This window comes from Amia ocellicauda, chromosome 15 (genome assembly GCF_036373705.1).
Source record: "Amia ocellicauda isolate fAmiCal2 chromosome 15, fAmiCal2.hap1, whole genome shotgun sequence".
Lineage (NCBI taxonomy): Eukaryota > Metazoa > Chordata > Actinopteri > Amiiformes > Amiidae > Amia > Amia ocellicauda.
In genome coordinates, this window is record NC_089864.1 from 2830791 (window position 1) to 2842372 (window position 11582).

The 11582-nt window shown below is 41.8% G+C and overlaps 1 protein-coding gene and 1 long non-coding RNA gene across 2 annotated transcripts; both read left to right on the forward strand.

The window, feature by feature from the left end:
• The first annotated feature begins 210 nt into the window (after nucleotides 1-210).
• Nucleotides 211-4875, forward strand: LOC136771719 (uncharacterized). Its single transcript, XR_010822363.1, has 3 exons — nucleotides 211-441; nucleotides 2963-3104; nucleotides 4027-4875. It is a non-coding gene; the product is annotated as an uncharacterized LOC136771719 (long non-coding RNA).
• Nucleotides 4876-4925: 50 nt separating this feature from the next.
• On the forward strand, nucleotides 4926-10185 carry LOC136771720 (uncharacterized). The gene is made up of 5 exons (XM_066724193.1): nucleotides 4926-5104; nucleotides 6646-6698; nucleotides 7085-7429; nucleotides 8051-8353; nucleotides 8461-10185. The coding sequence occupies exons 2-5, from the start codon at nucleotides 6659-6661 to the stop codon at nucleotides 8631-8633; spliced, it is 861 nt and encodes a 286-aa protein (XP_066580290.1). The 5' UTR covers nucleotides 4926-5104; nucleotides 6646-6658; the 3' UTR covers nucleotides 8634-10185.
• The last annotated feature ends 1397 nt before the right edge of the window (nucleotides 10186-11582 follow it).

An 11582-nucleotide genomic window follows, 5' to 3' on the forward strand; every position in this document is an offset into this window, starting at 1 on the left:
CAGCGTTGCCAAACCTTTCCCAAATCCACATCATATTAAACATCACTACCGGGACTCAAGAGACAAATGCAATGAAATACAATAATTATGTCAGTTATTTTGCTTTCAAAGGGACATCCTCACCCCGCCCCTCGCTCTCTGTGGCGTCATCAGCGGCAGTGGTTTGATGTTGGTGTATCTTTAGTGCTCAGCAGCGCAGAGAAGAGATCAGAGATAGCAGAGCGGCCTGCGTGCATGCAAAGCAGCAATAATGAGTGACAGGACGAAAGGAAGTGAGAGAGGCGCAAAGACACAAAGTAAAAACTGCCAAATAAAAAACATGGCGGAGGGGTAAAGAGAGAAAAGAACGAAGATCAAGCCGAAGACACGAAAAGACGAAATAGGGCGAAAGACGACGACATAAAAAGACGTGGTTTGGCGGTCGTGGAGACTTGGTCGACTGTGAGTGACTTGTCCATCATGTCTTATTATTTCCATGGGAGGGTGACCGGGTCGTTGAAACAGAACCTCTCTCGGACCCGGACTCTTAGCGCTCCAGAAAGCGCAGCGACGCGCAACAGGGCAGCAATGTCTTGCTGTGGGAGAAAGGCAGCGCTGACAGCTGTCATGTAGTCGTCAAGGTCAGGAAATGAAAAGCCTGCACACGCAGCGTTTCTGTCCACAGATGTGTCCCTGTATTGGACATCTGTACCAGCTGCGTCACAGAGACCCAGGAGACACTCAAATGGGGCAGTCCCCATGCAAGCAAGATTCACCTTCAGAACATAATGCCATTCAAACATTACATCTAATGACTGCATAGAATTATTATTATTATTATTATTATTATTATTATTATTATTATTATTATCATCGTCATTATTTTATTATAAACTGTAGTGATTCTGCATGAAAACTGTGCAGTTCTTACTCTTAATAAGTTCTTAATAACGAATCACTATCAACCAATTAATCGATTAATCAATCAATCAATCATTATTTGGTAAAGCACCAAGTTCAACGTTACCACAGTTTACAACAACACAATATTGTGATTAATACAAACTGTAAGAGTAAACCATTCGGGTAGGATGGCGGACTGCATAGTAGACTGCATTATAATAATAATAATAATAATAATAATAATAATAATAATAATAATAATAATAATAATAATAATAATACAAAACAATCCTCCTCACCATCCTGCAAGAGAACACGTACAGCCTAATAAAACTCCGGGACAGGTGATTTAGCAGCGAGGCAGGATACTGCGTTTTACCGCACTACACCACAATGCACTTTACCATACTTTTACCACACTACACTTTAGCTTTACATTTCATCCCGTGTTCACCCGGCCCGCCCTACACGTCACACAGGTGTGTGTTCTCAGTGTTCCAGAATCCGGATTCCCTTGACAATCACACGAACGCATTGCGATTGAGGCTGGAGCGCCCTCTGCTGCGCACAGGCGTGCTTGTTATGAAGTTTTGTTCTCTTTCTCGCCGTCTGTCTCCCCCTGTGTATCTGCTTTACACACACTTAAAGCAGACTGCAGTATATGAATTGAGTTCATAAGTACATATTTCCCATGAGGGTGTATTCCTGCTAATGTAATGTATTGTAACGTCCTAACCCCCGAGTGCTGTCCTTCACTGGACACTGTTCAGCGCGGTTGCGCATTGACTTGTTCCTAATGTGCATATTGTCTTCCCATCACCCCCCGGGGTGCACCTTTCCTTATTTTACAAGTTATGGTGTTGTTGTTGTTGTTGTTGTTGTTGTTGTGTGGGGATGCCAGTTATGTGGGTAGGAATAGGGAATATTATATTTGAGTTATTTTACTATGTGTATGCTCACTGTCTGTGTTGTCTGTGTACCCTAAATTGTGTGCTCGCTCCTAGAGTGACCCCTCCTCCTTTAATGCTCCTGAGTAGTATTTATAAGTCTTGTAGTGTTTATAACCACAGTTGTAAGTGCCTAACAGCCGGGTCAGAGCAATACATCTGTGTTAAAACTACGTACTGCTCACGGACGAAGAAAGTTTCAGAATATTATTATTATTATTATTATTATTATTATACAGTCTTTATTGGAGAAGAGGCTGGCACAGTGCCACCAGCAAATTCAGGGGCATTGTATTCATTAAGAGCATGTGATATCCTAGTTTATGTTTAGGTCAGAAACACACACATACATATATACACACACACACATACATATGTATACACATATGCACACTCACCTACAAAATTACTAGCACCATTGATTAAGATGTGAAAAAAGGCTGTATACAATAAACACATATGTAATATGTAGAAAGTTATTGTTTATAACTTTCATTTAAATCATGGTTTGGTTATAGCTAAATTCCGAAGTGCACGTAGTTCACCCCCCCATATGGGTGTATGGGTCCAATCAGTGGTGAAGTCAAAAATGTGTTGCATAGTGGTGACTGTCAGATCAGATCAACTGCTCACTGAATGGATTAGGAAGACCCGTCACTCAAACCTAGTGGACCAATGGAGCCCCCCTATAAGCCCCGCCCCCACGATGAAGCATTGCCAAATCTCGTAAAAAAAGCAAAAGCGAAAGCAAAGACAGTGCTCTCGCTATAACATTATTACATTTATTTAATTTTTGCTTTTGATAAAATTATTTTTGTTTACAATTGTATACATTTTGCTTTCGATTTTTTTTATTTTTGATCCAAACATCAATTTGTTTACAATATTTTTTTATTTTGAATGTATGTCTTATGGCCCTAATTTGAGCCCAGAGACCAGGGCCAGTACACAGTGAGGGACTCCAGCGCTGACTGCACCATCAGCACCTTCTCTGTGTCTGACGGGGTGAGCTAGGAGGTCACAGTTCAGCACTTACCCTGCTGTTCAGATATCTTGATCAGACTATACCTGTAGATCTTAAATTCTTCCTGTCTTATTTTTCCCCTTTCCTTTCCTTTCCTTTCCTTTCCCAGGAGGGGCGATGGCACTGAGAGTGATCCTCACCCTGGTCCCCATAGCCATGGCCACACTGGTACAGGTGTGGAACATGAAGACTAAACGGTCATCTCACAGTGAGCGGGGTGACATGGGGAAGCGAAGAGCCCAAACTGAGAGGTACGTAACACCGTAGTGTTTGAACATTCTTACTTTAAGACTTTATAATTCTATTTCCTATTGAATCATGTTTCAGGATTTAGTACTTTCTTACTTTTAGTGCACATATGTGTTTAACTTCCATGTGTGATTAATTTAAGCGAGCAGCAGTTTTGCTAAAGAAAGGCTTAGATTGAATGATTTTGCAGAGTGTATGATTAGTAGAGAAACTTGTATACCAGGTGGGGTAAATTTAAAAAGACTCTCTTACTCACTCGACTCTACCCTACACTACCCTGCACAACTCGTACTCTTGTTTCTCTGGAGTTTAATTTCTCACCATCCAGGCTCCAGCCAATCAGGAGCCTGCACCATTCATTAGCTCAGCATGCACGCTTCAGATAGTATAACCTCAATACATACATATTTTTGGTGCATCAAAAGGTGAACCCTGGAACATTCTGTAACTAACACCAAAAACATATTTTTAGAAATGATTGTGCAGATTCCTTACAGAACCCAACATCTCATACTTTATTTCAATCATTTTCAATTATTTCACACTGCTGTGGTTTCAAAGGTTTCTTAGCCAAGTCCACCACAGCAACCATGAGTTTTACGTGGGGCTGCAGTACCCTACATATTAGGAAACCACATTAATGCATCGTAGAGCCACAATGTTTAGGTGACTTAACCACAACTGCATGCAAGTTACAAAGATGATGTTCATTAAAAGAAAGTACAGGTTATATATTGTAGATCAGCGTTATGAAAAATTGTATTTTAACATGGTTTATTGATTTTGAATAATACATTACATGGCCTATGGTGGATTAGAGAGGTTCAATTCCCAATTTGTTGTCTGTGTTGTATGGTTATAAAGTATGCTGTCCAGTTGCATTGTCTTTTCTTTAAACCTCTCTCTCTCTCTCTCTCTCTCCAGTGTGTCTCCCAATCCCCTCCACTCCTGTCTCTGTGGGGGACTCTGTCACTCTGCCCTGTAATGCATCAGCCTACAGTGGGACTCCTGAGGACAAGATCTACATTAAATGGCAGACAACTAGCCAGCGAGTCTTTAAAGTTCAGCTATGGCCAGTTGTTCCCCAGCCAAGGGGTTCGAGAACAGAACCAACAGAACCAAGAACCCGCTGCAGAGGATCAGACGGGGACTTCTGCAGTGTACTGGGTTAGACAATAAGCTCACTGTATCCCAGTAGCTGTGATTGACAGGAGGAATGTTTCTGTCACATTGAAAAAGAAAGAGAAATACAGGAGACACTTCGAAATGTAAATGCGCACTAAGAAATGTAAATAGCAAAGCAGTAAAAGGGAATAAATAAATGAATGTTGAAATAAATTAATAATTAAATGTTGACATAAATACAGGAATAAATAAATAAATAAATAAGTACGCTACAGGAATAAAAAGATAAACATCAATGTATTTATTTATTAATTAGAACATTATTTATTTATTAGAACATTTATTTATTCATTAATGTATTTATTTAGGTCTTATTTTCTCTTGTGTATTTATTTTAATTGTGGCATTAATAGTCCTATATACTAATGGTGCCTATACATGCAGTAGGTCTGGGTGGTCTGGGTGGTGGCTGGCTGATCTCACAATGGTGAGCCGGATTCCCATGGCGCTTCACGGCATTTATCTATTGGGATATCCAGTCTTTTAACTTTTCTAATTATTTAAGCCCCTTTTAATAATTTTAATAATTCCAATCCCTCTGAGCGTTTTATGTCCTGATTTTTAAAAATAAATACATTGGTATTTTAATCTCTACTTCCATGTTTTCATTGATTTGTAATCGCAGAGCAGTAAAAGCAGGTGTCTCCAGTGGCGTGCTGGGTAAACCCAATTCCCAGGCCTCAGCTCCGGATGCTTGTTACTGCCGGGGTGGATCACTTTGTGACGGTATCCCGTCAGGCGGTGCGACAGTGTTGCTGCCCAGATACAGGAGCGCAGTTTCGATTTAGCACCCACTGCATGTGCCTTGTCTGTTTGGGTGAGACAATACTTTTTTGTTTGTTTTACCTTGTCTTATTACACACTGTGTGTTTAAGGGGGTCATGAGTCACATAAAGCGGACAATATTCCACACTTGTCCAATTCCAATTGTCATATTATGCGTTACTGTTGTCAGCAACTAAATTCATTATTATTATTATTATTATTATTATTATTATTATTATTATTATTATTATTATTATTATTATTATTATTATTAGCAGAAGCCGTAGTAGTACTAGTAGTATAATAAAACTAATATTTTTAAATATTATTTGTATTATTGTATTTAGGGTCGGTCGAGTTAAATGCGATGTACAGAAAAGCGATCATCTGAGAGATCCGTATTGCAGGAACCTCACAATGAAAGAAACAAACAAACACAATTATAAAATTGACAACAATCTGTAAAATGTAGGAATGACTGCAAATATACATAAACGTGTCGCAACAGTTCAGCCTGAATGTTTCTCTTTGTCCACCATTTCCTGAGAGACAGTTGTGCTGTGAAGACGACGGAGAGGAGACTTATTATTACACAAGTACCGTTATTAATCATCCGTGTGGCTTATGGGTCTCTGAAGGGATGCTGTTTGGTAACTTTTCTTGAGGATTTAAAACAAATTATTATATTTGAAATGCCTTTTCTTTCTCCAAGGCGACTTCCGTAAAAAACAGGAATTAGCTACGGTGACGTGTTGTGCAGAGCGTTTATTAATGGCACCGGTAGTACATGCTACATTCCTCCATAACGGACTACGCGAGCCCTGGTATTATTATTGAGGAGGGGAGCCTCACCCCACCCTCACGATCTCCCCGTACATCTTCAATGTTCAACACAGACACAATTTATATGGCCTATACACTTTACACACACAGCCAGCACCTGCAGCTGAGTCTCCTAAACCCCTCTCACTTCCCCGGGCAACCAGTTTAAGCCCTGGTACATTGCTGTGCCCTCCTCTCCATACTCTTTCACCCTGCAAAGGTTTACAAACAAATAATACAAAATAAAAGAATAACGTACACAGGTCGGCAGACGACAACCAAAAAAACTGTCCTACAATGTCCATACAGAGCAGTCCCTCCAGGAATATGGCATCCGTGGACTGTGACCCCTGTCCACTCATATGGGCAGTTGCTGACCAGCCCAGCTCCACTAACAGTCCTGGAGAAGGCAAAGCACCCCTTCAGCACACCTGTGCCAGGCCTAGAGGTGCCCCTTTTCCTGTCCATCGTGGCATCTGTCAGGGAGATGTCAGGGGTTCAAGACAGGTCGTCTCTTTAATTTTGCGATGTTATGCCCCCGATGAAGAGTTCACACATGAGTTCTTTCCTCTCCACCTCGAAGATCTCCCAGAAGTCTTTGAGCACACCATGCATTATCATCACCATATTATTATAGCGAGTAGACCCTATGTGTTTTATTTTGTGCTGTATTGAAATTGTGTGCTTGTGAAAGAACATCATGTACATCACATGTACCCCCAATTCTTAACCATTATTCTGATTAACTCCCCATAATCTTTCTGTCTGCAGATCTGTCTCTATAATGGTCAGATGGAATCTCATGTCTGGAATTGTCTTGGCAGGTAGGGGCCCACATTAAAACAGAAAAAAACATTTTAAGATGGTTTCTTTAATTACAATAATACATGACATGGCGTGATGATTATCGTTGCTGCTGCCCGTGTCCGCGTGGAAGAACATGCAAACTTCTCTGGGCACTCCAGTTTCCTCCCACCGTCCAAAGACATGTGGTTTGGGTTGATTGGTTACTCTTAATTGCCGTGTGTGTGTTGTCTAATGATGGCTTCCCCATGATAAGTGGTTTCAAAGATGGATGGATATGACGTGTAATGGTGAGTTAGGGAGGTGTATTTAAGATTACTTCTGTCTTTGTGTTGTGTGGATATGAAGTGGGCTGTCCAGTTGCATTGTCTGCTCTTTAAACCTCTCTCTCTCTTTGTCCCTCCAGTGTGTCTCCCAGTCCCCTCCACTCCTGTCTCTGTGTCGGTCTCAGTGGGGGCCTCTGTCACTTTGCCCTGTAATGGATCAGCCTACAGAGGTACTCCAGAGGACCAGCTCTATATTAGGTGGCACACAAATATCCAGGGAGTCTATGAGTTCACTTATGGGCAGTTGTTCCCTGGGCCTGGGTTTGAGAACAGAACCGAGATTCCCCTGGAGAGGATCAGACAGGGGGACTTCTCTCTGAGCCTCCAGCACACCTCCTTCTCTGACCAGGAACACTATGAGTGTTACTGTGAGCGCAAAGGCACAGACATTCAGTTTCTGGGACCCGTGGACCTCAGTGTTACTGGTACAGCTCTCTTTGTTCTTTATATTTATATTTCTCTCTTTATTATTATTTTTTCTCATCAGATGCTTGTGACCAGGGGCATGTGTAGCAAGTGGCCATGTCCCCCTGAAATTTGATTGACCACCCCAGTAGTCCCCTTCTCATCACTCCAAGTTTCTGGCCAAAGTAAAACAAATAAAATGTTTGCTCTGTCTGCACTGACTTTCAGTGACAGGCACTGGGATTATAACAAAATTTTTACCCACTCTAACTACTCAAAAACTACAAACCTGTCCTGAATTTATTATCATCAATAATACATTATTATTATTATTATTATTATTATTATTATTATTATTATTATTATTATTATTATTATTATTAGGCGCTTATTTTTTCTTAACTTATAAACATGACTGCTGTCACATTGAGGGGTGTAGTTGGGTATTTTATATCATTTTAGCTGGAGGGTAAAAGTATTTATTTAATTTGGCCCCAGGGCTCTTGCACAGTCAATGAGTGGTTCAGTCCTGGACCAGGAGTGATATGTAGTGTGTTTGTATGCATGTGTGTGTCAGAGTTTATCTGTGTGTGAGAACCCCTGCTGATCCTGACACTGTCCTGTGTCTCTGTCCCTCTCAGCTCACAGTGACTCTCACACCCTGTGGTCTGGAGCCGCCCTCTCCCTCCCCCTGTTCACTGCAGAGCCAGTGGAGGTGCTGTTTGCTGCTGCAGGAGAGGGAGCCTCTGTCTCAGTGTGCGCTGTGGAGAGGGGCGCAGCGAGCCGCCCTGGCCCCGGGTACGAGCACAGCGTGTCAGTGCAGAGCGGCTCTCTGACCCTGCGCTCACTCACAGCAGCTGACCAGGGAAACTACACAGTGAGGGAGTCTGGGACCAACCGAACCATCAGCACCGTGTCTGTCACTGTTAATGTTACTGTGGGAGGTGAGGCTGTGGGACCACCATTCATTATGTCCCCTGCTGTTAAATGACCTTAATCAACCTGTCCCCGTAGATCCTAAAATCTGTCTCTTTTTCTTAACCTGTTCCAGAGAGTGGCCTTGCAGGATGGGCCATCGCTCTGATAGTGATCCTCACCCTGGTCTTCATAGCCATCACTACACTGCTGTGGAAAATGAAGACTAAATGTTCATCTCTTTGTGAGCAAGGTGACAGGGTTACACAGGGACCTGGGGAAATGGAGAGCCTTCACAGTGAGGATTAATAGCGTGAGAGTAAATACAGTCCATGTTTTGAAGATCTCCACACTGATGGACACAGCTGTGAGAGGACCTTAGTGCCAGAGTGGGGTGCTGGGCAGGGTTAGGCTCTGGTCGTGAAGAGTTCCACTGCAGCAGAGTTTATAGATCACCCCTCCAACCATCAGCTACTAAAGACTAGGAACATTCCACTCCTCCCTTTAGTATAATAGTAGTAGTAATTGTTGTAGTAGTAGTAGTGGTTATGGAAGTACTGTGCTGTAGAGAGCTGTGTAGGTGTAAACTCACATCCTCCCAGGAACACAATCAGTGACTTCAGTGACTCAGCTGCACAGCTCACTGGCTGACTGTGTGACATTGATGGGGTCCCAGTCTGTGATACCCACTGGCTGGGGGCTGCGGGAAGTCCCCTGGCCCATCTGCTCTGCTTCATCACTGTCTTCCTGGTCTGCTCGCTCACTCACACTAATCGCACAACACTGCAGATCCTCTAACTGACTCCGTAACTCTCGGGGGCTTTTATAATCAATAATCATGTCACTAACAGATGAATGATGTAATAGTGTGTGTATATGTAGCTATGAGGTCTAGAAGTTATAATTTCATTATATTTCAGTGTGTGTGTGTGTGTCAAGTATGCTTTATCTGAAACTAACATTATTTATATATATATATATATATATATATATATATATATATATATGACTGTGGGGTGCAGAGTTATTACAAAAATAACACAAATAAAACGTGAGTTTCCAAAATCAAAACTAACATGTTTAACATTGCAGAATAAATCGACTTTCCCTCTTTCCTGATTTGCTCACAAAAACACTCAGTTTTCAATAATTCTCCCACTCCAATTCTGCTAGCAGCATGTCACCATGCTCTAATATACCCTCCCCAGTTGGGTGACCCCCAAACCCCCAATCACCACTCCCTGGCTGTACCACCCCGGAAATGGGGGAGCTACATAATGCCAAAACCCCCAAACACACAACCATATCCTTTCCTAACTCGACACAACAACAACCCCACATATACACACACACACATTTACACAGAGAGACAGACAAACTGTCCTACTGGAACATACATACTGTGCACACTACAGGTCCCAGGATTGCTACTCTCTCTCTCTCTCTCTCTCTAACTTTATATATATATATATATAGAGAGAGAGAGAGAGAGAGAGAGAGAGAGTTATATATATATATGCTCTGTTACACTCACTGTCATTGTGAGAGGTCATTTCATTTAAATCTTCAGGAGCTGATCTGGAATCATTATTTAATTGTTAAGGGTTTTATTAAGCATTAATCATTACGAAGTTTGCATTCATCTGTAAGTCTTTGGGTCCATCTAGTGGCTGCTTGAAGTACTGTTTGAAGTATTATTCTTGCTGTTTATTTAGTTGTTACAAGACATGAAGTAAATAACAAATTCCATAAACAGTTTGGTGTGAAAGAACAAGATACTGAACGACACACTAAAACCGGCAACTAAGTAATATACAAAGTCTGCTTTAATAAATCAGAAAATCAGTGATATTAGTTTCAACACCTGGTGGCAGTGTCTCTATTAACTGCACTACAACCTTAGTCACCGTCCTCCCTTTTCAGGGCGGAGGAGGGGGGGGATTTCACAAAACCACTGAAGCAAAAGCCTACTACTAAATCAACATTTTCCAATTGAAGTATTCAGGCTCATAACAAACATAGTACGAAACTGTACAAAACTTATTATTCTGTTTTTTTATGCTTTATTTTACAGTTATGTTGTTTTTATTGTAATTGAATTGTAATATTTACTTTTTCACTAGTCTAAAATCAAATTCTAGTTTAACTGTGAAATGCTTTTTAGAGGTTTGATCTGTTTCTCCATGAATGCTGATCAGAATCTAGATGTCTTGAAGGCTATTACATTTTGAGTTCAGACACCCAAATCGTTACCAAGTGTGTATGTGTGTGAATGAAAGAGTAGTCAAATGAACAAAGGGATGCCAGCAGTACCAGGGCTTAGGAAACACAGCCGCTAAACTAGCCCTCAGATTGACCGTATTATCATCTGCTGAGACCTTTCCTGCACAGGGGTCGATGTCTGGTGTCTGTGGGAGTTAAACTGAGTTAAGGAGAAAAAAACAAACAAACCCTTAAGTGAACAGTAGAGAGTCTGGGTTGAACTCATCAGACATCACTGTGGGTGAATAAACTGATTAAAATAAGACAACAACATCACTTCCACTCCCTTCTTCACACACCCCTCCTTCAGTGCTATTGATTATGGCCACCTGCCCACAGCTCAGATTGCAGGGGGAGATGTGTTGGGACTGAGGTGGAGAGATTAATTTGAGAGTTCCGCCTACCACCGCTGCAGCTCTGATCGCAGAGTCCCAGAGATCAGCTGCACAGGAGCAAAGTGTGGTCTGACAGCCTGCTAACAGCACGAGGGAGGAAGAGGTGATGGAGATGGAGAAAGAGCAGACAGATCGCCTCTCACAGGTGTGGGCTGCAGCAGCAGGGTGTCAAACGAATATCACAGGGGAGACAGACACAGACAGAGCGTCTTCACACTGTCACACAGGAAAAGACAGACAGCCCCGAGTCATGTCACGTGTAATAATGGCAGCACTGTGGAGTATTGGTTAGAGCTCTGGATTCATGACTGGTTGCGGGTTCAAATCCCGGGTGGTGCAGTGCTGGTGTACCCCTGAGCAGGTACTTCACTTAGATTGCTCCAGTGAAATGCCCAGCTGTATGGGTACAATGTAAGTTGCCCTGGATAAGAGCGTCAACTAAATGACAAAAATAATAATAATGTGATCCCACGTGACATGCATGGCGTTCAATTAGACCATAACATTTCTTATAGTTCAACATTTCATTTCTATAAAACAACACTAGAATTAACACGTGATTAATAAACAGGAAAAAACAGACAGCCCCGAGTCATGTCAT